The 24,443-nt window shown below is 51.6% G+C and overlaps 1 protein-coding gene and 1 long non-coding RNA gene across 2 annotated transcripts in view; both read right to left on the bottom strand.

Annotated features, from left to right (window-relative positions):
* Window positions 1-1,148: 1,148 nt before the first annotated feature.
* Window positions 1,149-24,443, bottom strand: part of RAD51B (RAD51 paralog B) — a 672,513-nt gene continuing 649,218 nt past the window's right edge. Inside the window, exon 12 of the mRNA XM_070594109.1 lies at window positions 1,149-1,313. Within this exon, the coding sequence (XP_070450210.1) occupies window positions 1,225-1,313 (89 nt within the window). The 3' untranslated portion in view covers window positions 1,149-1,224. The remainder of the gene's footprint in view (window positions 1,314-24,443) is intronic.
* Window positions 3,593-5,862, bottom strand: LOC139079384 (uncharacterized). The gene is made up of 2 exons (XR_011532988.1): window positions 5,328-5,862; window positions 3,593-4,580 (listed from the first exon to the last, which is right to left on the bottom strand). It is a non-coding gene; the product is annotated as an uncharacterized lncRNA (long non-coding RNA).

Below are 24,443 nucleotides of genomic sequence, written 5' to 3'. Positions count from 1 at the left end.
GTGTCACGAGACACCTCTGCTCAGTCTGACGGTCCCACGTCCACAAACAAGGCACCCCAGTGAGCCGTTCCTTTCCCAAGCCGCTGAGGGATCTTCTAGGGGTTGGAAGGGACTCTTTCTGGGCTGATCCAGCCCTGGCTGATGAGCTCAGCTGTCTCCTCTTCTAGGAAAGCAGGCAGGGCTTCTAGGAAAGATTTACTGCAACAGAACATGGCTGCCTTCCACCACCGCCCCCGGCCACCTCTGTCTTGCTTCCAAGCCGGAGACTGAGGTTGGGGAAGTTTATAGAGAGGATGCTGGGAATAGATCAATATTCCTGTCCTGGATGATTGAGGAGCTGTGCGAAGGCAGTGGAGCCCCTCTTCATGCCCGTAATTGGACAACAGTGGCGCCACTGTAAATGCCAGTCCAGAGAAATTCTCCACTTCCCAGTGCCAGGCACCTGCATCTTGGCCTCAGGAGGTTAAGAAGGAAGAGCCCCAGGCCCGTTTGCTGACCTTTCATACCAAGGATGTGAATTCCCTCTCTGTCCCACCAGCGTTCACCTCTCCTTCCCCTTGAAGCCAACAGGGACAGGCCCTAACTGGTTTCTTCTAGTTTTCTTCTTCCTGCCACAAGGACAACTCAGCCCCTCTTGCAGCCTCTGCCTGTCTCAGCATGAAGGACCCAATGTGATCATAGGCTGATGAGAGCTTGAGAGCCAACCCAGAGAGCAAAACATGGGCCAGGCCCTGGTCTAAGGGTGTCTCATGTATTAACTCATTTAACTCATATTAACTCACTATGATGTGGGCACTGTTATTATCTCCATTTTCCAGATGAGGATACTGAGGCCCAGAGAGGTCCATTAACTTGCCCAAGGCCACACAGCTAAAGCGAGGTGGAGCGAGGATTTGAATCTGGCAGCTTGGCTCTGGAGTCTTGCACTTAAGGCTGCACTGCAGGTGGAGTAACATGGCTCTGGTTCTGTCTGTCCTGCCGCTGGCCCATATCTGACCTCGGGTCTCAGTCTGACCATAGGATGCTGTCTTGCTCCTGTGTTTGGGTTCCTGCTGTGACCTCCCGGTGTGCTCATCTCTCTAGGATACCCTAGGATGCCCGATTCTTATCATCCCCCATTTCAAGTTCTGGAATCCCACCCTGAGCCCATTCTGCTGATCGTGGCCATGGACCCTGCTGACGATCCCAGACGATAAGATCAACGTCTTCCTCACCTCTGGGCCCCTAGTGCAGTGCACAACACACAGAGCGGTTCAACTTACACTTGTTGAAGGAAATCAGTGTCCCAGTGCTCTGTGCCTCAGTTTCCTCATCTGTACAAAAAGATAATAGAAAGTAGAGTTATGGGAGAATGAATTCAGCGAATCTGTGTAACGCACTTGGAACGGTGTCTGGCACATGGCAAGTGCACTGTAAGCGCAGGCAGTCATTATTATCAGTGTAGTTACTATTGTCGTTACTGCTCATGGGTGGAGGAGCATCCTGGGGGAGACTTTGAGCCCTGGGTCAGAAGCCGGGATTCTAACCCTGGCTGTGCCACCTCTCAGATCTGTGACCTTTGGCAATTGACCTAACTTGAAAAGTTTTTAAATGTGAGTGTTATCTTTTAAGTTATCATTTAGCTTCTTTGACTTAGAAATATTTCTCTTTTTTTGGCTATTTAATTTTTAAAATTTTTTTTATTGAGGTAACACTGGTATATAACATTATATAAATTCCAGCTGTACATCATTGTATTTCAATTTCTGTGTAGATTACATCATGTTTACCACCCAAAGACTCATTACCGTCTGTCACCACACACATGTGCCCTGTCACCCCTTTCGCCCCCCTCCCTCCCCTGACCTAACTTTTCAAAGCTTGTTTTCCTGTTTGAAAAATTGCATAATAATACTTGTACCTCACAGAGTTTTTTGAGAATTAAATGAGATAATATATACTAAGTGCCTGGCATGGAGAAAGATCTCACTAAATGACAGCAAAGAAATGATTAGTATTACTGTTGTGATTTTTTTTTTTGAGGAAGATTAGCCCTGAGCTAACATCCACTGCCAATCCTCCTCTTTTTGCTGAGGAAGACTGGCCCTGAGCTAACTGTGCCCATCTTCCTCTATTTTATATGTGGGATGTCTGCCACAGCATGCCTTGACAAGCGATGCATAGGTCTGCATCTGGGATCCGAACCAGCAAACCCTGGGCCCCTGATGCAAAGCGCGTGAACTTAACCTCTATGCCACCAGGCTGGCCCCTGTTGTGATTATTTTCAAACTGGAACACACGTGTTTAAAGCATTTGGGGTCACTCAGTCCTCTTCTTGTGACAGATGCCTCCCTTTGATACTCAAGAAAGACCTCCTCCCTCCCCTCACCCTTCCTTTGAACACACACCCCCCCACACACACTGCACACACACACACACACACACACACAACACACATGCCACTGCACCTCTGCCTTCATGTTTCTGATGCAATGAAGGCCTGCCAGGTGTCGGGCTGTTGTTCCCCTGTCAGCCCTGTGCAGGAATGAGCTTTGGTTTTTGAGGTCCTAGAAAGCTCCCATGTCCTCACTCCTGGTGTGGAGGGGACACGACATCATGGTCATCTCGAAGGAAGGACTTGGCCGGTTCCCTCAGGGAATGGGACCTTCAGAGGACAGGGAGAGTGAGCTTCCCTTTGACATTTGAAAGTCATCTGGCGCCTGCGTCTGTGCCTGGCTGTGCACAGTCCTAAGGTGGCAGGCAGTTTCCCAGGCCTCCATTCCTGCAGCGTGAATCACTAGGGAGAAAAGGAGCAAAGGAGAGTGACTGGAGGACTGACTGTGTTGGGCATCCGGGTGGCTGGCCAATCACTTCCACATCCCAAGGGCTCAGGATTGCAAGTCCAATGGCTGTGTGAGATCCTGAAAGACCCCCAGGCAGAGCCAGAGCCCCACGTGGTGGCAGGAACACAGCGCTCCCTGGCAACCGGAGCAGAGCTGCTTGTTGCAGCTGGGTGTGCGGGACCCTGGGGAGCAGCAAAACTGAAGCAAGCAACTCCCCATCTTCCCCAGTCACCCCCCACTCATCCACATGAACAAAGAGGGCCTGGCACCAGCCAGGGGCAAACACCCAGGGAAGGAGAACGTGAGACCAACGGGACTGTTGGTGTTGATTTGGTCTTAACCATCAGAGGGATCTCTGGTTATGACATCACCACATAGTTGTTTCTGCGGAAGCGTCCATGTTGGAGAGGTATTCTGGAGGGATTAATGGATGGAAAAGCCAAGGAGACAGCTCCCCTATTCCTCTTTATAGGTGAACGTGTGACAAGGGAACCCGACAGAAAGGGGCATCCTGCACACTCTGCTCCAAGAGTGTGGCTGCTGTTCAGCAAGCCCAGCTCCCCTGGCAGAAGGTGCATGGAGGACCTCATTCTTCTCGCTCCTACTTCCACGTCTTCTTCCCACCTCCATTTCCCGTTGTCCTTGTGTGTGTCAGCCTATGTTGGAACCCAAGCTCATTCCACCGTTGCTGACTTCTCCGAGCCGCCTCCCTTAATCCACCGAGGGGAGGATGTCATGACCCAGCCTCCAAAACATGAACAAACCAGAACCAGGGTTTTAACTTGTTTCAGTAGGAAGGAGGGAGGAGAAGGGTCACGAGTGAGATGTACATGGCAATATACCATAATGGGGAGAGAAGGGGACAGTGGCTGCCTGGCCCTTCTCGGTTGGGGGTAGTCGCCTAGTGAGGACTCCATGGGGCTTAGCTCAGCCGTCTGCACACCATCCCTCTGGAAAGGCCCCTCCATGGTGAGGGTGTTGAAGATGGGACATTCTCAGGACTCCACCGTCCCCCACAGTCAGCATCCGGGGGTCTCATTACAGTTTGCAGTAGTTGCCGGTTAGCTCAGTTGTGAACATACCCTGAGAGATGAGTCTGCATCATTCGACACTCAGGTAGAAAGGTGCCAGAGCCCTGGATGCCCTTCGCTAACCCCAGGCAAGGCAGCAGGTGGTGTCAACATTCAGCATTCTGGGTAGATGTGTCTGTACTCCCAGTGGGAGCCCAGAGGAGGAATCCAGGTCCACTCCTCAGTCTTGGGAGGCAGTAAGGGGTTCAGAGTCCCAGGTGCCTTTGATATGGACAGATCTTCTGCTGAAGACCTCAGGTCTCCAGGCTTTCTTTGCCCTGGGAAGCTGACTCTGAGACAGGGGACCCCACACCCTGCAGGGAGGTAAATGGGAAGGTCCCACCATGCCAGCAAGCTGGATGGAATCATAGGTGTTGATGTGAGGAGTGGCCGGACCGGTTTCCAGCTTGAGACTTATGCGCGGAAAACTCGTTCCATTCTTCAACAACTGTCGACTCAGCCACGCCTGAGCCTGGGGAGACTGGCTGGCCAGGCAGTTTGAAGAGATGCGTGGCCAGTGCAGCCTCAGCTCTCACTCCATCAGTAAGCAGAACCCTTCCCAGACCCACAGAGCCTGATGGCGAGGCTCTTCATGTCTCACTGGAGGGACAGGCCGGAGACCCAAGGCAGCACGAGTGTTCAGAATCAGCCTCTGGGAGGACACGTCAATCGGTTGCCCTGGGGTGACCTGTGTGGGGACAAGCAGTGGATGAAAGTGGGATGTGGGTGGAGGCAGGGAGGGAGCCTTTGCAATGGGGCTAATTCTGAAGCAAAAATAACTGCCAGTGCAACATGAAGAAATACACACCATGAGCACAAATCTGAATGCATATGGAATGTATATGTGTGTGTGTGTGTGTGGGTTTGTCACTTGAAGACCTAAGGAAAAGGGGAAAAAATGCGAAAGAAGAAAAAAAGAAGTCCTTTCTATCCCTGTAACCATTAGAAAGAAAATGAAGTCCAAATTACATTCAGGGCTGCGGGGACAGAGGAAGAGAAGCAAGAATGGAAAAAACAGGCCATAAAGATGCCAGGGCTGCTTAAGCAGAAACATCTGTTGAAGTCATAAGACTCAGGGCCTGGTCAGGCTTCTAACAAACCCAGGAAGAGGAGAGTCTGTGCTGGATCAGGATGAGCCTCGTCCGCCCTGTGCAGGGCCCCCGGGACCCGCATACGTGCGGAGGAGACACCTTCTCGAGGGCTCAGCCTGGGCCTGGCTTCCAGCAGGAGAGGAAAGAGGGAGAGGGCGGGAGAGACGTCCCCAGGTCAGGAGGGGCCCCTAGCAGCGCTGGGGGCAGGGATGTGACAGCAGTTTGGAGCGCGTGTTTATTTAAAGCTTTAACTCACTGGGGTAGCCTGGGGAGCCACATGCCTCCACTCCTGCAGCTAAAGCAAGAAAAAATGAAGGTGGGGGAGGGGAGGGTCAGTTGCTGACCTGCACCGGAGTGGGGAGGCTGGGCTTGCTGTTTGCGAATGGAGCCACTCTCTTATTTGTGATTTTCCACTTAGGCCAATGGTCTAAGGCCTATCTCTTCTGACAACCACAAGAACGGCAGCCATATGCCACTTTCTGTACCCCATTCCTTATAAGTACCGCCTCATTTAATCCTCCAGCCATCCCATCATCCCCAGAATGGGCAGAGACTTGCGTGGCATCTTCAGGGAGGTTCTCCTACTAGTATTATGATCCTAGGAGGAAACTGAGGCTTAGCGAGGTTAAACGACTCGCCCAGGTCACCAGCCGTCTCATTCCAAGGAACACTCAGGGGCTGTCCCTCCTCTTTCCCCCGAAACGAATTTGAAAAGCAGCCTCAGCCAAGCGCCGCTGGGAGAGCAGCTCTGCTAAACAAGCCCAGTGATCGTGGAGACCTCGAGGTCCCCACAGACCTGTGGCTTGTCTGTCTCGGTGCTTGGTTACATTAGCCTGGAGAGTAGAGGGAGCTACAGCTACAGAACACACCACACAAAACAAAGGGAAGGGGGTTCGTGCCCCAACCCCACGGCAACGGAATCCTATCGTCTGGCAAGGAAACACAGAAATGGTAAAAGAAATGAAATCCAGACTCCATACTACTTGCTTGTGGGAAACGGTCACAGTGCCGTTTATAAGGCTCCACTACCAGTCAGATGCTGTGTTGCCTCTTCCTAGAAGCCCCGCCCCACGACCTGGCCCTGCCCGTCCACAAGCATTCAGTTCCTGCGCCCACAGCTCCACCCTCCCAGGAGGGCACTCGGGACCCTTATTTCCCACGTAAGGAGACTGGGGATGAAAGGCAACGACTGTTGGCTTCAGGGTTCATAGCCAGGGGTCTGTAAATGCCCCCAGAAAATGCAAAAGTGAAATAGCAAGAGGGCTGGCCGAAGTCCCATCTCCTGGGTAGCTTGCTTGGGAAGGAAGCAGCTCCGTGCTGCTAACATTTCCCAGGGTGGGAGCCTACGGGTGCCAGGCCCGTGCCTCATATCACCCTTTATGATGGGCAATATCACCTCCGCTTTAACCGAGAGGAAACTGAAGCTCAGAGAGGGTGCTTAACTTACCTGACATCACCAGCTACTGAGTGACAGAGCTGGAATTAGAATCCACAAGGAAGCACCCGTATGTTCTTAACTGTGCTCCAGTGCGTCTCCGACTCTAATGTGCCTCTGATCACCAGGCCATCTTGCTAAAGCATGTTCCCTAATTCAGCAGGGGCCTGAGAGTCTGTGTCAGTACCCAGCTCCCGGGTGATGGCCGTGCTGCAGACCCCAGGATGATACTCTGAGGAGCGAGAGTCTACACTCCACTACCTTCTTGAACCCATGCTTAACTGTGTCATTGGGGCTGGCATGTCTCTTCCTCTCAGATACAGCTTTGCCACCAGGACGGATTGAAAAACCACTCACGCAGCCCAGTCAGCTATGCTATGCATCTAATTATTGTTAATGGTCTCCCTCCTCCCTGTGACTTGGCTGAGTGTTGAAAACCCCAGCATCAGCTTTGGGTAAGAGAGGCTGGCAGCGGCCTTCTTCAGGGAGGCCACAGCAGATGGCGGGGGACGGCTGCTCCCCCGGGGCTGGGATAAGATTTGATATGATTCTGTATCTCGGGGAGAATCTATGTGATGAAATCTCCCCCAGTTGGCCTCTCCCATGAGCTGACAGGCATTTCCTGCTCAGATCAGCAGAGGAACTCGGGGTTTGCTCCTCCAGGGCCAATCTTGATGGGAAAAGGAGCAAAAAGCAAGAAGGCAGGAGCTGCCTTTGTCTGAGCCCAGACGACTTGGGTCCCTGGTTCTGCTCCATTTGTAGCTGGCTTTTTGGTTGCGGTCCCTGTGGCTGGCTTGAGGGCTCTGAGCATAGATCCTTCAGGAGGGCTGGGGTGACCTGCATTCCACAGAAAGGAGGGGCTGGGAGAGGCTCAGGCTCAGGTTTGCTCAGGAACACAAAGACAGGCTAGAAAGACAACCCAGAAAACCCAGGCCTGTGGCCCCCTGACAACTCTCCTTCTTCCAACAAACGTTGCTGAGGGCCTCCTGTGCGCAGGTGCTGTGCTGACACTGGCATGCAGCTGAGACCAGGATTCCCTGGCTGTGGCCCCACAGAGCTCACAGCTAGAGGGAGCTGACTTTTAAACAGATAACTGGACTTCCATGGAGTAAATGCAGAGAAAGGCGGTGCCTGCGATGTTGGGCTTACAGGCTCAGATTCCCTACCTGCCCCTGCCGATCATGCAACCTGGCTCTCTTTTCTCCAAGGTAAAACCATCACCTCTTTGGGACGACTCGCCCACTCTCACACTGCCTTGCCTTGGGTCTCCCTTTCTCCCCTTCCCAGCCTCCACCTCCCCTGACACCACCCTTTTAGAACCCACTGCACACCTTAGTGAAACCAGAGACACACACGGGCTTATGCTTCAGTGGGCATCTGGAACTTATCAGCACAGCAACTGGCGAGGTCGTTCCATGGGAATTCTGCAAATGTTTTGCCTTGGTCAAGAATAAAGGTGTGCCTGGAGGGGAAAGGTCAGGTCAGATGGGGAGGAGGCAAGAGTCAAGGCTGGGTGTGCAGAACGGAGGAGGAATTGGAACTGGAGTGCTGCTGCCGTCTGGTTACTCGGGGCTTGGCACCACCCAGCCTCCAACAGTCCTGGGGCAAATCGCTGCCCTTGGAGCAGGATGACCGTGGCTGTCTCTCCACACCAGCCGCAGAGGGCTGGGATCATAGTTGTTTTCCCCCTTATTCGTCTTCTCTTCCCCGGGCTAGGAGGTGATGGGCTGAGGGGAGAGGGTTTGGAGGAAGGCCGACTGCAGCTGATTCACTATGAAAGGAAACGCATAACGTGCTGTGGACGCTTTGCAAGGCGTGATGGGATCTGCAGCAGATGAGCAGTTGCCTTGGCGACGCTAATGAAAAGCAGGACTTGGGGGAGGTCCGAGAGCCCCCGTGGGCTGAGCTATCCCCTCTCTGTTGCTCCCCTCGCCTCCCCACCACCAGCCTCAGATCAAACTCCCCAAATATTTATAAAATCTCTACCAGAAACAGAGAAAGTCAGCCGCCCAGCCAGGCGTCTGCCCACGTCCTTCCGGAGCTGCTCGGGTGACACTCTCCAACGTGGCTCATTATTCTCTTTTTCTTCCTTGCAGTGAGCAGGGCAACCAGAGAAGGAGGGAGGGGAAAAAAGTGTTTGTTCTGCCTTATTCTGGCTGATTTTTGAATGGGGGAGTTTACGGGCCTTATTTTGGGCAGGTCACCCTGTCCCTAGTCACTCCCAGCCCCTCGGCCCCCTGTCTGTTTTTTGCTTGTTCCCTCCCTCTGTTAAAGCTGGGCTCCAACCTACACTCTCCGCTGGGTTACTCCTTGGCTGCCTACTCAGCCTCCTGCCCTCTGTGGCCCACCAGGCTCCTACCTGGGGCTTCTTGTTGGCCCCTGGGAAAGTCAGAGGGGACACTGCTAAGATGCTCTCTGTGCTTCCAGAATGAAAATACAAGGGACCATGGGGACAAGCAGCAGGAGGAGCTGGTGCCCTGCCACAGTGGAGCAGGAATTGGGCTTATTCTCCTTGAATTAAAGGGGATACATTGGGGAATCAGAGCTGGTCTGAGAAAATCTGGGTGACCTTTGCTAATCACTTTTTTCCTGGGTGGTTATTAAAATGGAGAGCAAAGAACTTGAAAAACAGGGTGTACAGAGGTGGGCTGCAGCTCTGGGTTCTCTCCTGTTAGTAGGTGGGAGGCACCATTTGCCCAACTGATGCGTCTATCAGGGGCTTGCCCTCATGGCCTCCCATTCTGCGGGTGACACAGACTTCCACGGAGAGAGGCAGCAGGCGCTGTGGGGAAGTCCTGGGTTGGGTCAGGAGGGTTGAATGTAATTCCAGCAGGTTCAGCCTGGGTAAGTGATGAAACCTTTCTCTCTCTCGGTTTCCTCATCTTCAAAAAACGAGGGTTGGATTAGGTGGTATTTAAGATCTCTTCTATTCCTATGAATTTTATGTAACAATGAAATGAAAGAAGAATAATGCCATATGGTAAAAAGTACTACCATGAATGTAATTCCTGGGCCACATGAGGGGTCCAGGTGGTAAACAACACAGGCAATAAACCAGGAGGAGACTTAATGGAAGTATTGGCTCCCTTCCATGGAGGTGAAACTTACAGTGTACCATGAAGGGTAAAAGGCGTCTGGATAGAAATGAGGAGGGAATTGAGCCAAGGGTAGATGAGGAGTTGTTGGAGCAGGGAGGAGCCGAGGGGTGGAGGTGAGCTGGCTGGAGTTGAGGCAGACGCTGGGAAACACTGGAAGGTAAGGTTCCATAGAGAAGGCTGGTCCAGGCAGTGGGGGAGGAGCGTGAGTGTCGGAGAGAAGAAAAGAGGCCTGCTCTAAGCCGTGTGATAGCTCCTGCTTCTTTGAAGATGGATGAACTTGCTTTGAGTGACTCCCACTAACACCTGAGCAGTGAGAGGTGAGAGGGTGCGAGGTCAGTAACTGGAGGTCAGGACCCTTAGTCATGGGCTCGTACGGCCCCCAGGAGGCTTTGGGTTCTGGCTGAGGGATCTGACTCTCCAGAGACACGTCCTTGTGTCACCTTTCTGCCAAGGAGGCCAGCCAAGTGGCACAGGCTGGTGGGGATTAGAGTCAAGGAGCGTGAGAGGAGGAGAACAAGCTCCCTACTGTGTCGGGAGCTTGCGATGGTGACACCTGAATGACCCTGAAGCACGAGATGTCGGGCAGACTCCCAGCCCGGGACAGAGAGGCACCTGGGCATCCTGAGGACTCTTCTAGGAAACTCCAAAACTCCTCCTTCTAGTTGTCATTGGCCACCCTTACTCCTACCAGGCACTGGTGCTGGTCCCGTGATTGGAATGGCCCTTGCTGTGGCCCACATTAGGGGTCTGAGCTGGCTGTCCTCCAGCCACAGCCCAGCAGCCATGGGCCAGGCGTCCACGGGTCAGGGCCATGTCCAACAAGAGCCCACACACGCCCCACTGCTGGACCTTGTTTCAGGTACTCGGATCCTGGAGCTCCCTGTCCAATTCCCTGAGCTTAATCCCAAGGCCAGTGTGGGCCTCTAGCTTAAGTCTGTCCTGCCAACAAGAGTGGACCCTGCCATGGTGTGCATACCAATGCCAGGCCATGGGGTGGATTTTGCTGGGGGTGGATGTGGAGCTTGGACATGTGTGCTCAAGGCCCCTCCTAGTGCCAGCTGGAGCCACATATGAAGCTAGCCCAGGGCTGGCTCTCCACACGTTCCAGTGTGGAACTCCAAGGGGTCCACAAATTCTAAATTCAAACTTGGCCTTCAGGGTGTCGTGAAGGTGTATTTGTCAAAGTCAGAGAATATTTAATAGTTTGTTAGCTTGATTTGTAACTTTCAAATATTTAGACATATGGAAGCCAGTCTCCCTTCTACTCTTACTTGGACCCCCAAATGTTAGGGGGTGGGTCTACATTTCCTAACCCATTTACAGCCTGTCTTCCAACTTACATGACTATTAAGGGTCATCTGGTCTCTGAAGAGTTTATCCTCTCCTGGAAGGCCTGCAGTTGCCCTAGGCAAACCTGATGGGCAAACCCAATGGACCCAAGGCCTTGACAAACCATCCCCCTCCCCGCAGCCAGTCCCAGGAGGCAGCGCAACAGAGTCCAGGCCAGCAGAGAGCACGACGCTCTCCCAAATGTGTCCCTTTGGCCTTGATGACCCATGAGGCTTGGGATCCTGTGTGTGGGCGTCCAGGGCCTGCCTTAAAGGAAGGCCGAGTGGGCCCCTGAGTAATTTTGAGGGAACCTGAAAGATCTCCTCAGCTTGCCAAAGTACCCGTTCCCCACCACGTGGTCTCTGGGTCTCAACTTCGTGCCTTTGCTCAGACTGTCTGATACACTCTGAGCATCGTCTCCACCCCATCTTAAAGGCAGACTACTCCATAGAGAAGGCCTGAGAGCCCAGTCAGACGTGAGCCATCCCTCCTCCTTCAAGAACCCACATCATCATTGCCATTACTATGATAAAAGTAACTGATGCTCACGGAAAAGATTCAATATCCAAAGAGGGGTAGAAAGTGAAAAGCAGAAGCTCCCTCACCTGCCTGAGCCCCAGTTGTCCTTCTCCAGAGGGGACCACTGAAACCCCGCTGCTTGTATCTCTCGTAGAAATAGTCTGTGCATATCCAAGGCTAGACCCGCTTGGCATCCCCGTCTGTTACTTGAGATCTCCAAGGGAAAAAGATAAAGAGATGAACACAGAGACATAACTAGAAAGAACATTGGGGGAAATGGGCTGGTTAGAAGAGGCCGAGAGAGGCAAATAACCATGAGAAGGAAGCTGAGGCATCAAAGAGGGGAGCAGAAATGTGGAAGAGTGCAGCATCATGGATGCCACGAGGGAAGACAGTGGGAGGTGTGTGTCAGGGATGGCAGAGGACTCAAGACAGCGAGAGCGGGGTGACTGAGGGAGTCTTTCAGTGGAAGAGCAGCAGCGGAAGTAACCCACGTATATAACAGTGTCATCCCTATGTTGGCCACTGTTGTAAGTGCTTCCCATGTGTTAACTCATTTCATCCTGACTAGAGTCCCCATTTGCAGATGGAGACTGAGGGGCAGAGCACCAAGTGTTCCAAGTTCACACAGCTGGTACAAGGAAGGGATGGGGTTTGAAGCCTGGGAAACCAACGTGTGCTAAGCACTACGCTTCAGCCTGATCACAGCCAGTCTGTGAGCAGCAGGGAGGAGGTGGGGCAGAGCGGCAGGGCCTCCCTGACGTGGCTTGCATCATGTCCAGAACCGCCTTCCAGAACATGGAGGAGACTGAGGAAGGAGAGGGGATAAATCAAAAAGGGAAATGAGAGGATCCCAGAACCAAGGCCCTGCGTTGTCCTGGGACAGTGGGAGCCAGCAGAGGCCTCAGGGAGGGGAGGGCAAGCGGCTGCTCTGCAGGGAATCAGGGCCTCCCAGGATGGCACCTTTCAAAGGCCCCTTCAGAGCTCCACACTGGCCCCGCTGGGTCCTTCCCCTCTCTCCTGCCTCCGCTCCCTGTTCCCACCCCCTTCTTGGGCCTCCCCCACCTCCTCCTGGGCAGATTGTCTCGACAAGGCCCTTCACGGATCCCTCTGCCCTTGACTGTGGAGGGCATGATGCCAGGAGAGGTGGCCATGCACATTTTCTCCCTTGCATTTTCTTTCTTGGGTGCTCTGATGGCCGGGCCAGCCAGCCCCCTTGGAAGGGATGCCTGTGGGAACAGGAATTGGGGTCAGAAGTTGTGCCCCACATGGCAGGTCCAGCTCTATCCAGGTAGATTTGGGAGTTGCTGGTGTATTTAGGAACCATACAAATAGGGCTGCTGGATGAAATACAGAATATTCAAAGCAACTGGGATTTTAGACGAATAAAGAATAATTTTTTGGGCCAGCTCCATTGGCCGAGTGGTTAAGTTTGCACTCTCCGCTGCAGCGACCCAGGGTTTGGATCCTGGGCGCGGACATGGCACCACTCGTCAGGCCACCTTGAGGCGGCGTCCCACATCCCACAACTAGAAGGATGTGCAACTAAGATATACAACTGTGTACAGGGGGGGTTTGGGGAGATAAAAGCAGAAAAAAAAAAAGATTGGCAACAGTTGTTAGTCCAGGTGCCAATCTTTAAAAAAAAAAAAAGAATAATTTTTCATTGTAAGTGTGTCCCAAATATTTTGTGGAACATAGTTATACTAAAAATGTATTCATTGTTTATCTGAAATTCAAATTTAAATGGATGTTCTCTATTTTTATTTGCAAAATCTGGCAATGCTACCCTCCACACAAAGCCCCAGCCTGGCTCCAAGGACCCGGTCAAAGAGAAGCCCAGGCCGGTGCTATGCCTTTCATCTAACAGACCTGCTTAAGTCCTTGTGCTCCAGGAATAAAAGAAATCTCTGAGCTGTTTTGGTGTATTGTCTGAGAAGTTCAAGTGCCAAGTTAAGAGGTCCCTCCACTGGTTCACTCTGGAGGGGGCCTATATCTCTGTGGGTGGTAGCTGGGGGCGGGGAAAGGGGGAGCTTGGCGGTCTGGAAGCAGCTGGACAAATGTCTTAAAACAGAAGACTGGGGGCTGGTTCCTTGCATGGGAAGCTCCAAAGTGACTTGTCTCCAGACTTTTGAATTTTCAAGGTGAGTGAGGCCATGTGTGCAAAGGGAAATCGAGGGTAATCTCTCTGGAGGGAAGACAAGCTTATGACCCAGATCACTGGATACCCCAGCAGTTTCCAAGAGCTAGGTTGTGGGTAGGGCAAAACACAGATCTATTAGATACCCCTCAAGTGCACTCTCCTCTCCTCCTTTCTCTTGTCACCCCCTCCATCTGCCAAGTGTTGGAAGGCATGTGGTTTGGGGCACGATGTCCAAATCCAGACCACCGTCCCTGAACTCCCTGCTGGATTTTGGTCCTCATGACCCTGTGACCTACTTCTTCTGATGTATCCTTCAAGGAGAGAGGTCATCAAAAGACATCTAGGACCTGGGGCTCTGATGTGAAGCTTTGTGTGTTTGTTTTTAACTAATTGTGTAGCAGGTAATGCATGAGGTGGGCTGCTAGATTCTGAAACCTCTGTGAAGGCATGTCACACTACCCATGGGGAGAAATTACTTTATTCATTTTTGCTTTCACTTCCATTGGCAACGAGTTCCAACAGCCGTCACCACCTTCTGCTGCTTGGGCAGTAACATGTTCGAGGACGTACCGATGACACACACCCCAGCACAGGAGGGGCAGGAGGTTTTTCAGGAGATTGCCTGATGGAATGACCCAAGCACTGGGCCAGCATGAAGTCCTCCAAAGCAGGAGGCATGCCCAACATTCCCTCTGATTTGAACCTACTCCTGAGGACACGTCTAATTTCATTCATTCATTCAATAGATACTTATGGAGCACCCACTACATGGAAGGCATTTTTCAAAGTGTGGGAGATATAGGTTTGGAGAAAATAGACAAAGTCTTTTATGTGTGTGTGTGTATGTTAACAGCGAGATGATTAACATATAAACACAAATATATCTGGTGACAATAAATGCTATAGAGAAAAATAAAGCAAGTAAGGGGGACAGAGAGTGCTTGGGGGGTGACAAGGTTGCTCTTTTCTACAGGAAGGTGAGGGAAGGCTTTTCTGATGAGGACTTAGGGGATAGAGCATTCCGGGCAGAGGGATCAGCAAGGACAAGGGTCTTGAGGTGGGACCATGCCCACCCTGTTGGAGGAACAGTGTAGAAGTCAGTGCTCAGAGCAGAGAAAGCGGGAGTTGAGAAGAGGTGAGGGGTGGGGCCATATCAGTCGGGGCCTTGTAGGGCATTGTAAGGACACTGTACTGTCACTGTAAGGACACGGGGCATTGTAAGGACTCTGAGTGAGGTTGGAAGCCCCAGGAGAGCTGGGAGCAGAGGCGGGACATAATTGGTTTACATTTTAAATGGTTCACCCTACCTGCAGTGTTGAGAACCGATTGCAGGGAGTCCTGGGGAGGCTTTGCAATAATCTAGGTGAGAGGTGATGGTAGCTTTGCCCAGTGGAGCAGCAATCCAGGTGGTAAGAGGTTGTTGGAGTCTGAAGTTATTTTGAAGGAATCGTCAATAGGATTTGCTGATGGCTTCAATGTGGGGTGTGAAATTCCTGGAGGAGGCAAGGATGACTCCAAGACTTTTGGCCTGAACAATTGGAAGGAAAGCATTACCCTTTACGGATATGGGGAGACTGAGGGAGGAGCATGTTGGCAGGAACATCAGGAGTTTGATTCTGGATATGTTCATCTGAATATGCCCCATAGATATCCCAGTAGCGATGTCGAGTCAGCAGTTAGCCATGCCATTCTGGAATTGAGGGGAGGAGCCCAGGCCAGAGATTCAGCTTGGGAGTTCCCAGGAGATGGATGTCATGTAAAGCTATGAGACAGCATGAGATCATGTGGGGAGTGAATAATGATGGAGAAGAGGTCTGAGGGTGGAGCTCTGAGGACCTTCTCTGCCACTCACCAGTGATGCTGGGGAGCCACGCTCAGCGTTCAGTGTGCAGTCACCTCACTCACAGCAAGGGCTGGTTCTTTTGGGGTGCAGATTTTCTAAATCAAGAACAGGCTTGGGAATGAGTGATGGCTCTAAGATGGATTGCACACCTGTTCCACTGGACATGGAGGAGGTGTTCAGGGAAATGGCAGAGCTTGGTGTCCCTACACCCAAGGCTCCAGCTAGCAAAGCAGGCAATGAGACTTAAGGCGTACGCAGTGGGAGACCCTCTGCGGGCATGAAAGCCAGGCTACGTAGGTAGGGGATCTTGCGTGGAGATGCTTGTGTGCCGGTGATGGGCTCTGGGGCCAAGCAATGTCTGATGAAGTGGGTCCCAAGAGGCTGGCTATGCCTGGGTGAGTGGGTGCTGAGGGGAAGGGTCTCAGAGGATGAAATGAGAGAAGGCAGAGAGGAAGCTTTTAACGTAGTGGTTCAGAGAGTGGGCTCGGCAGTCAGGCTGACCTGGGCTCAGCTGGAGCAAGCTACTAAGCCATGCAATCAACAAGGAGCTTAGCATGTGTCCACAAATGACAATCAGTAAATGGTAACCGTTAGTATTGTCAACGAGCATTCATGATGTTTGGATACTCTGTATCCAGGCCTATTCAGACCAAGATTGGAGGACAGATTTCAGAAAAAGCAAGGACCCCACACTGTCCCTCTAGACATGAGTCCAGTTTCTAGAAATGGCTATACTGAAGGTAAAACAAGGAGGAGAATTTTTCCGATGAAGTGGGGAGCAGCTCCCTTACTGAGAGAAACACACATTGGGAGAATTCACTCTCGGCAAGAACACATTCTTGTCTCCAAGTGAGACAAGAAAGGGAGGAAGGCAACACCAGACGGTCCCAAGCACAGAGCCAGAAAGCGGGGCAGAGAGACTGATGCATCACTGGATTAGCAAAGAGGCTGAGCTCAGTAGCAGGAGACTAGGAGGGGGCCGCCAACACGTTCTTTTCAGAGAGGAGAACTGGAAGTGCACCCTGCGACCAGCCTCACTCTTTCTTTCTGAGAGGAAACAAGGCCTAGAACAAGCAAAGAATCCTGAGGTTGGGCCGCTGGTGGGCAGAAGGGCTAAGACCAGGCCCCTGGGCGATGGAAGCCACAGAGGGGGATCAGCACTGAGGTGTGAGGAAGGTGTGGAGTGAAGGGTAAAAGATAGGAACGCTGGCTCACGGCCTGGGATTTAGAACCTCTGGCTATGACCAGCCCGGGACTAGACTTCTTATTCTTGTTAAGTAAAAATCAGAGGAACAAAGAGTAAAATCCCAAGAATAATAATTTTGCATTTCACTGTGGAAGCATCGAGACTGAAAGGAGAGATGACTCCTTGGTTATCTTTTGAGGCTGGGCCTTCATTTTCAAAATGATTAAAATCATGGGCAAGGCCAACGACGAGCAGGGACCAGTGGCTTTGCTCTAGGTCTCCGTGGAGGGGCGGTCAGTTCCCTGGGCCCCATGAACATGGAACATGCAAACTTAGCATTCGCCCTCTCTCCTCACCCCGTGTATCTCTTCTTGAGTCATAGTCATCATGGAGATCAGATTGGCTTTCTGGCTTTTAGGCTAAAGATCAAGACCTGAAAAGACTTGAAACCAAACTGGAAATTCTGCTTCCATCTCCATAACTCTCTGTCAGTCTCTCAGCTCCTTCTGTTTATGCAAGAGGGCATTGGTCTCTCGTGTTCTGACATAGGCTCTGGCCTCCCAAGCTTGCTTTCCAGGAAATCTCAGTAAATTACAAACAGAATAACCCTATTTATTCCTCCTTTATCCAGACTTTTTAAATAAATAAAAGAAAATTAAACATTTTCTTTTGCTTTTAAAATAAATGCGGGCTGGGATCTGCTGTACCGAGGCAGTAGTGAGCTCAGCAACCAGCATGGATTCTGAGTCAAGAGGGCGAGCACCCAGCCCAGGCCCTCTGACCCCTTGTTGACCTTACATTGTGCCCCTGACCCAAGTCAAGGTACAAACCAGGTCTGGCCTCCACCACCGCTGGTCCAATAACAGAGTTCAGAGTTCGGAGTTCAGTACTCCTCTGAACTGATCTAATTGTTAGCACACAAGGATGTCTCCTACCGTAGCAGCTCTCAAGTACCAAGGACTGAGAATGTATCCTGCCCTGAGAATGTTTCCCTACATCCTTTAGGGCTGGTCATGCCCATGGCTTTAGTGTCTCTGTCTACAAAGTAAGACCTGTTCCTCATCACCAGGTGCCATGGAAAGGATGCCAGGAGACTTGCCTTAGAACAAGGGTTTCAAGCTTCATGCATCCTCAATCTTCCTATTAGGGTCTTGACACATCCTTCCCCAAAGCCTCTAGATCCACAAAGGATGAACTTAGCTGCCTACTGGGCAAGCAGCCTGGGTGCAGGGGCGGCTGCTGGTGAGGTTTCTAGAATGAGCAGGGTGGAGTGCCTGGGCAGTTGCTGAATCTTCCTCTTTGGGAGACTCCAAGCTCACCAAGGGGGTGTGTGTTGGGGTGGCGGGGTAGGTTATGGGAAGAAGGATGGAATTTGTCTTCTGGAATTTACCAGGCAAAGTTTTGGGATTCACTGGTCAATTTCAATTTACCAAATGGAGCCCAAGACCCAGAGAAGCACCCACTAAGCTCATTTCACTCCAAATCAGCTGGACCCCAAACCTTTGTAGGTTTTCCATCTGGGGAAAAATGCAATCTGGTGACCTCCAGAGATATGGGGGGGGGGGTGCTTGTTATATAGTCTTCAGAGTCAGACAGACCTGAGTTTGGATTCTGTTTAGAAGCCGTATGAACTTGAGCAATTCTGTAACTCCTCAGAGACTCAGTTCCTTCATTTTCCAGTTGAGGATAAGAAAACACACCCTCATCATATGTTTGCTGATTCAGTAGTTCTGACTGAATACCCCTGGCCGAGCAGCCCCCACTGAAGAGATGCATCAAAAGGCCTTGACACAATGCCAGGCACAAAACCGATGCCTAGTGAATGGGATCACTTGTTATCATCTGAGCCTGTCCCCATGGCTTCCCATTAGAGAAGCAGTCATTTTTGAGAAGCCTCTCGGAAGCTAAGATCCTTTTAGTTAAAGACTTATTAAGGCAATCAGAAATCCAGTCAAGACAACATTTCCTCTTCTCTAACCTCAGAGTGGGTTTGGACGAGAAGACTTCAATCACCCCCCTGCATCTTTGACCCCTTGGCCTGTTTCCCTAGTCGCCCACACCCAGCAGCCCCAGACCAAAAACCCTGGCTAAACAGCAGGCTTTCACCGCTCTCTGAGGACCTCTTGGATCTGACTAATGAGGTTATCACAGGTGCTGCCTTGCCACCAGCCATGAAAAAAATTAACTATTCTCCGTTGGAGAATAGTGATGAGGGACACATGCCCAGAACCTGCTACCGCGGGGATCTCAAACCCAGGGCCATTTCAGTAACACACTCCTGTCTCACCGCCCAAGATCCACTGACCAGCCCCTCAGTCTCTCTAGGGCAGGCCTGGTGGATTCAGCATGGAGGCCTCAGTGCCCTGGACTCGCTCAGGCCATCCTCTGGGTCCCATCTACACAGGCTGCTGAACTATTGGGTGGGAGGACAAGCGCTAGCTTTTGGGAGAGATCAACAATGACTTCTCAGTTTTATTATTTTAAACAATGTCCTGTGGGTGGGTCAGAGTTTTGAGGACTGAGAGTTAGACCCATGTGGCCAGTGGTGTTGTGAGTGAAGACATAGCTGCTTGTCACCCCTGGCATGCTGGAGTCGGGGTGAGGGTAGAGAGAAGAGCTTTGAATTCCCTTCAATAGGTGAGTGAGTACAAAAAAAAGAAAATAAAAAAGGCAGTCAATGAGAATGGGTAATTGATCTTAGCTCAGAAATACGTGCTGCTTGTCCTTGTCTGCCAGGCTACACAGCAGGAACTGAGCACCAGAGAGGAGCTAAAGTCGTCATCTGTGAGCTGAGTGGAAGCTCTTCCACTTGGTGGCCCAGGAACAGGCATAGGCTGAGACCTGGGATCTGGATGTGGCCTTTAGCCTCCCTAGAACATCGGGGTCTTGAGAGGAGTCCTGGGGCTTCATCCGTTCATTCAACAAATATGTGCTGCAGCTTTATTCCTGGTGGAACATGCTGGATTTGTGTTCTCAGTGTGAGAGACAGATAATAAGCAACAAATACATATCCCATGTGTTATTCAATGACAATTTTACGGAAAAAAATAAATTGGGCAGGGGGAAAGGGAGTCTTTGCGTAGGAGTGCCAACAAAGATAGGGTGTTTTTTTCTTTATGCAGAGTGTCAGCAAAGACCTCCTTGAGAAGAGAAGGAGCCAACAAAGTATGGGGAGTGGAGGAGAGCAATCAGGCATAAAGACTAGCAAGTACCAGGACACTGAGGCCAGCAGGTGGCTGGCTTCCTTGAGGTGCCAAGGAGTCCAGTGTAGCTGGTGAGGAGAAGAGAGGGAAGGAGAGGTAGTAGGAAGTGAGGGCAGAGAGGGCTAGATCAAGTGGGCCTATAGGTCACTGTGAGCCTCTGGCTTTTACTGAGCAAGATGGGAGCCACTGGACAGTTCTGAGCTGAAGGGCGACATGATTAAATGTACACAGATCACCCTGGCTGCTGGGAGTGGACTGTGAGCAGGGTAAAGTGGAAAGAGGGTGGCTGCCCCAGTAATCCAGGTGAGGGATGCTGGTGCCCCACAGCCTGGGTTTGAATCCTGACTCCATCGCATATGACCTATATCACCTGAATAGGCTACTTAATCTCTCTGTGCTTCTGTCTCCTCACCTGTAAAATGGGCTAGTACCCATTCTTCACTGGGTTCTTTCTAGCGTTGTTGTGAGGATTAAATGAGGTCAAACATGCACAATGCCTGGAACGCAGTAAGAGCTCAAATGTGAGCCGTTATTACGCTGCTGCTGCTGTCACTGCTCTAAGTGGAACACGGGCAGTTTGGAGACAAGAAGTCAAGGTCTGCAGGGCCGAAGGGGGATCAAGATTGAAGCTACCAACTGGAAGGTCAGTCCTGGAAGCCAGGACTCACTTGGAGGTCAGGATAAGCGGGTCACAGGTGAGTGGACAGCTCAGCTCTAGAAGCCAGGTGATGGTCTGCAGGTGGGCAGTGGCGGGGGTGGGGGGGGCACCCCAGGAGTTATCTGGGTGGCTGACTGGAATCAGGAGCTCCAGGCAAGGAAACTGGGAAACAGGGAGTTGAGTCCCGGGAAGAGCATTAAAGAAGGGGCTCTCCAAGAGGACCAACTGAGACATTGTCCAGCTGCAAGGACAGCTCAAGAGCAAATGGCCAATGCCACATTTCGTTTCAAGAGTTTTGATGGACATCCTGAAGAGCAGCGTCAGCTTCCAGCAAGGTAGGAAGCCGGGCAGCTGCTGGCACAGTCCAGCTTGCAAGACGTGAAGTCTGAGAGGCAGGTGGGCAAGGTCCACGAGGCAAGGCTGGGGCTGATGTGTAGGAGAGTGACTTAAACCCACTGTAAGTTTGAGAGGCTCCAGGGGACCACTAGACACTGAGCGGAACCCACCAGTGTATTTGGATTAGAGATAATATCTCAAAAGTTTGACTAGACATTTAAAAATGGATTACAAACATCCCTGCTGCTAAGCCAGAAGACATGGGACAGAAACTGAGGACTCAAGGCCAAGTGTTTGTGTGGAGCATGAACTAGCCAGCAGCGGGGTTCTAGGGGGTATGTGGGCTAACAAACCTCTCCAGAATGGCATGTTGCCTAGTTCTTAGAATTGTCCTTTATAGATTTATTCTGATACACGATGAGATAAAATCAATGTCTGAGTCCTGCATTTGCCTCTAGCAGCCCCTTCTTCCTCTTAGAGACTGTTTACTCTTATTTTTCCCTGCTTCTGACAAACTTGATTATCTGGCTCTTGAGTGAGGACCTGACGGGGGGAGGGGGGCAGTCTCTCAAAAAATAGCCAACAACCAAACAGCCAACCAACCAATAACTGACCAACCAACTAACCAAATCTAGTAGGCAGAATAATGGCCCCTCAAAGATGTCTGTGTTCCAATTCCTGGAACCTGTGAATATGTTACCTTCCAAGGCAGAGGGGAATTAAGGTTGCTAATTGGCTGGCCTTAAAATAGGCATATTGTCCTGGATTATCCGAGCAGGCTCAGTATAATCACAAAGGTCCTTAAACATGGAAGAAGGAGGCAGAAGAGGAGGTCAGAGTGATGAGATGTGAGAAGGACCCAACCCTCCACTGCTGGCTTTGCCAATGGAGCAAGGGCCGCAAGACAAGGAATGTGGGCAGCCTCTAGAAGCAGGAAAAGGCAAGGAAACAGATTCTTCCCTCACACCGCTCTGACAACACTCTGATGTTAGCCCAGTGGACCTGCAGCAGACTTCTGACCTCTAGAACTGTAAATCATGAATTTGTATTGTTAAAGCCACTAAGTTTGTATAATGTGTTACAGCAGCCATAGAAAACGAACTCACTAACCATCCAAACTCTCTCTCTCTGTTCCCAGCTTCCCTGAAGGCCAGTGCTGCAGCATGCATGGCCCTCAGCCTGGTTCTCTAGCCTTAGGTCACGAGGTCGCCTGCCCCGTGCTCATCAGAGAAACTTGCTGGTCCTCGACCGCCTCTCCCTTTCACCTCTGCCAACGTTGGAGACTCCTCCTGGAAAGGTCGTTTTGTCTTACATTTGCAGAGAGCTTTCAGGCTTACAAAGCACCTTCCTTGTTTGGTGTGAAGTTGAAAAGAAATGACGTACATGTGACTCTTTGCAAATGGGAAGGCAAACACAAACATGAAGCACATGAGATTTTATTTATTTACTTTATGACTCTCCAGCCGCCCAGCCAAAGGCCTCTGAATGCTGCCAGGGCTGTCCCCTTAGGGCGGTGGCCACGGTGTCTGGAACTGTAGTTCCATACATGCAAAAGTTACCCTCTTACTAGGTCGAAGCCTCTTTGAGGGCAGGGTTCTGGACTTCAGTCTTTATCTTGGGAACCCCACAGGGAGGAGCTTAGCTGTGGTAAAAGTGGGCATGGGGGTGACGACAAGAGGGTCAGAAGGTCACAACAGGTTGCCAATGGCGCTGGCCTCATCTTGGCCACAGTCCCCGGGCTGAGATGCCGAGGATAGGGCCATGCTGTCGCCCCTTTCCATAGAGTGGGGTGTGCAGTCAACAGCTGCTGGAAAATGCATTTCTCTCAGTTCCCTCCTTGGTGTTTTCAGGTCCTATCATAGCCGCCTCCTGATGCCTCTGGCCATGGCTGCCTCTGGCCTGTCCTCTGCAAAGTGGCAAGGCTAGCTTCCTGCAGCCTTGCGCAAGCCCAGACCTTCTTGCCTACAGTCAAAGCACCGCTTGGAGAGAGTCTTAATTCTGGGCCTCTCCTAATCTCAGGCTCCCCCACAGGCCCTGCCCTGGCCTCAGCTTCCGGGCAGGCCAGCCCTCTGGCTGCTCCCGTCCTCACAGGTGGGGGGAATGGATGTAGGACAAGGATGCAGGGCAGAGGCACTGGGTATGGGGACCCAGGGGCCACCAGGGCAGGCTCGCTCTTCCCTGTTGTTGGCACAGCTTGTCCTGTTACCCTGGGCCACTTTAGGTAAACAGGGGAAAGAAAACAACATCTGTCAGCTTCAGAATGAACCCATCGGGAAAGGAATGTTATTGCCAAGTGTTCTCAGAGGGCACAACAAGCAAGGTGAAAACCTGCCTTTACCATCACACACCAGTTCCCTGCCGTGGCCCCTGGTGGCCCTGCTGTGAGCAGAGGCCTGGTACCCCTTAAAGAGAGACCCTTTCTACCTGCCTGTCTTCACTTTTCCAGGGTTCCATGGCCTGTTCCCTCAGCTCCTGGGTGAGGGGCTCTCAACTGAACAGCCAGTGGGGGGCAGAGGCTGCCAGGATTCAGGCTGCTGTCAGGCTGGGCCCCCTGGCAAAACTGAGAGCCCATGGCAGTGTCTGCTGCTGGCTGTGCCCTTTCAGCAGTGGCATTCCCATCTCCAAGGTGGCGGCCACGGCAATCCAGGACGGTCGGCATCTTGCCCTCTGGGCTGGCAGGGGTGTCCCATAGCAACTGGGGCTGTGATCTGCATATGACAGCACATTGCGTCTATTCAGGACTTTCTTTCCCTTGCTTTCTTTGAAACAAGCTTGCCCTATATCCAAGTTCCCTGTGAGCCCCATACAATGAAAACAGCAGTTGACAGGTTCCTGTAACTCGGGAAATCTGAGTGCATCCAAGGGGAGAAAGAGAGCGCTCATTACTGAAACACAAAACGAGCCCCTTTCAAGGCCGGGCTGGCCGGCCCTTCAGTTTGCTGCCGCTGACCCTGCTGCCCTTCTGAGCACAGTGAGCAGAGGGAGGAGAAGGAGAAAAAGTCTTTACTCCCTAAGTTGCCAATTGATCACCCTCCTAACCCCTATGGGGACTTCTTTGCCCAAACAATTCAGGTGACGGAGGTCAGTGCTCCAGCCCATTCCTCCAGGGAGATCTTAGCTCTCCCTGCAGGGACTTTCCCAGGTAAAACAAAGACCAGCCCTAGAAGCCTTAGACCAACTCCTGCTGATGGCACAGAGCAGAAACAGAGAAAGGGGAAATTAGAGGTGCCTAGGACCACAACACTGCACCTCAGCCCTTTCATCCAGCCAGGTTCCAACCCCCTTTCCATACTCCAGGGCTGGGCCATGCACTGTGGAATCCCAGTCACGTCCAAGATCCAACATGGCGACCAATGACTGACCACCTAGCAATTAGGTTGGGGAGAAGAAGGTATGTAAGGGGAGGAGACTGCTTATTTTTGCCTACTCTGGCTTTTAGCTGACTAGCCAGACTTCTAGTATCTGAAATATCAGAAGACGAGAAGAAGAGGAAGAAGAGGCAGAGGAAGGAGAAAAAGAGGAAAAGGAATAAGGAGAAATTTATGAGGTAGGCCAAAACCGTGCAAGCTTCCAAAGAAAGCCTGTAGAGAACTGAGGCTGGCCAGTGAGGGCTCTGGAAGATCCAACTCCTCTGCTTGAGTGGTACACCCTACTGTGCACAAAGCAATGCAGGATGGTGTAAATGAAAAAAACACACTGGGGCTTATCCC

Source organism: Equus przewalskii, chromosome 25, assembly GCF_037783145.1.
Source record: "Equus przewalskii isolate Varuska chromosome 25, EquPr2, whole genome shotgun sequence".
Taxonomy (NCBI): Eukaryota; Metazoa; Chordata; class Mammalia; order Perissodactyla; family Equidae; genus Equus; species Equus przewalskii.
The sequence above is the reverse complement of the archived record's forward strand: the minus strand, read 5'-3'. Positions and strand labels throughout refer to the sequence as shown.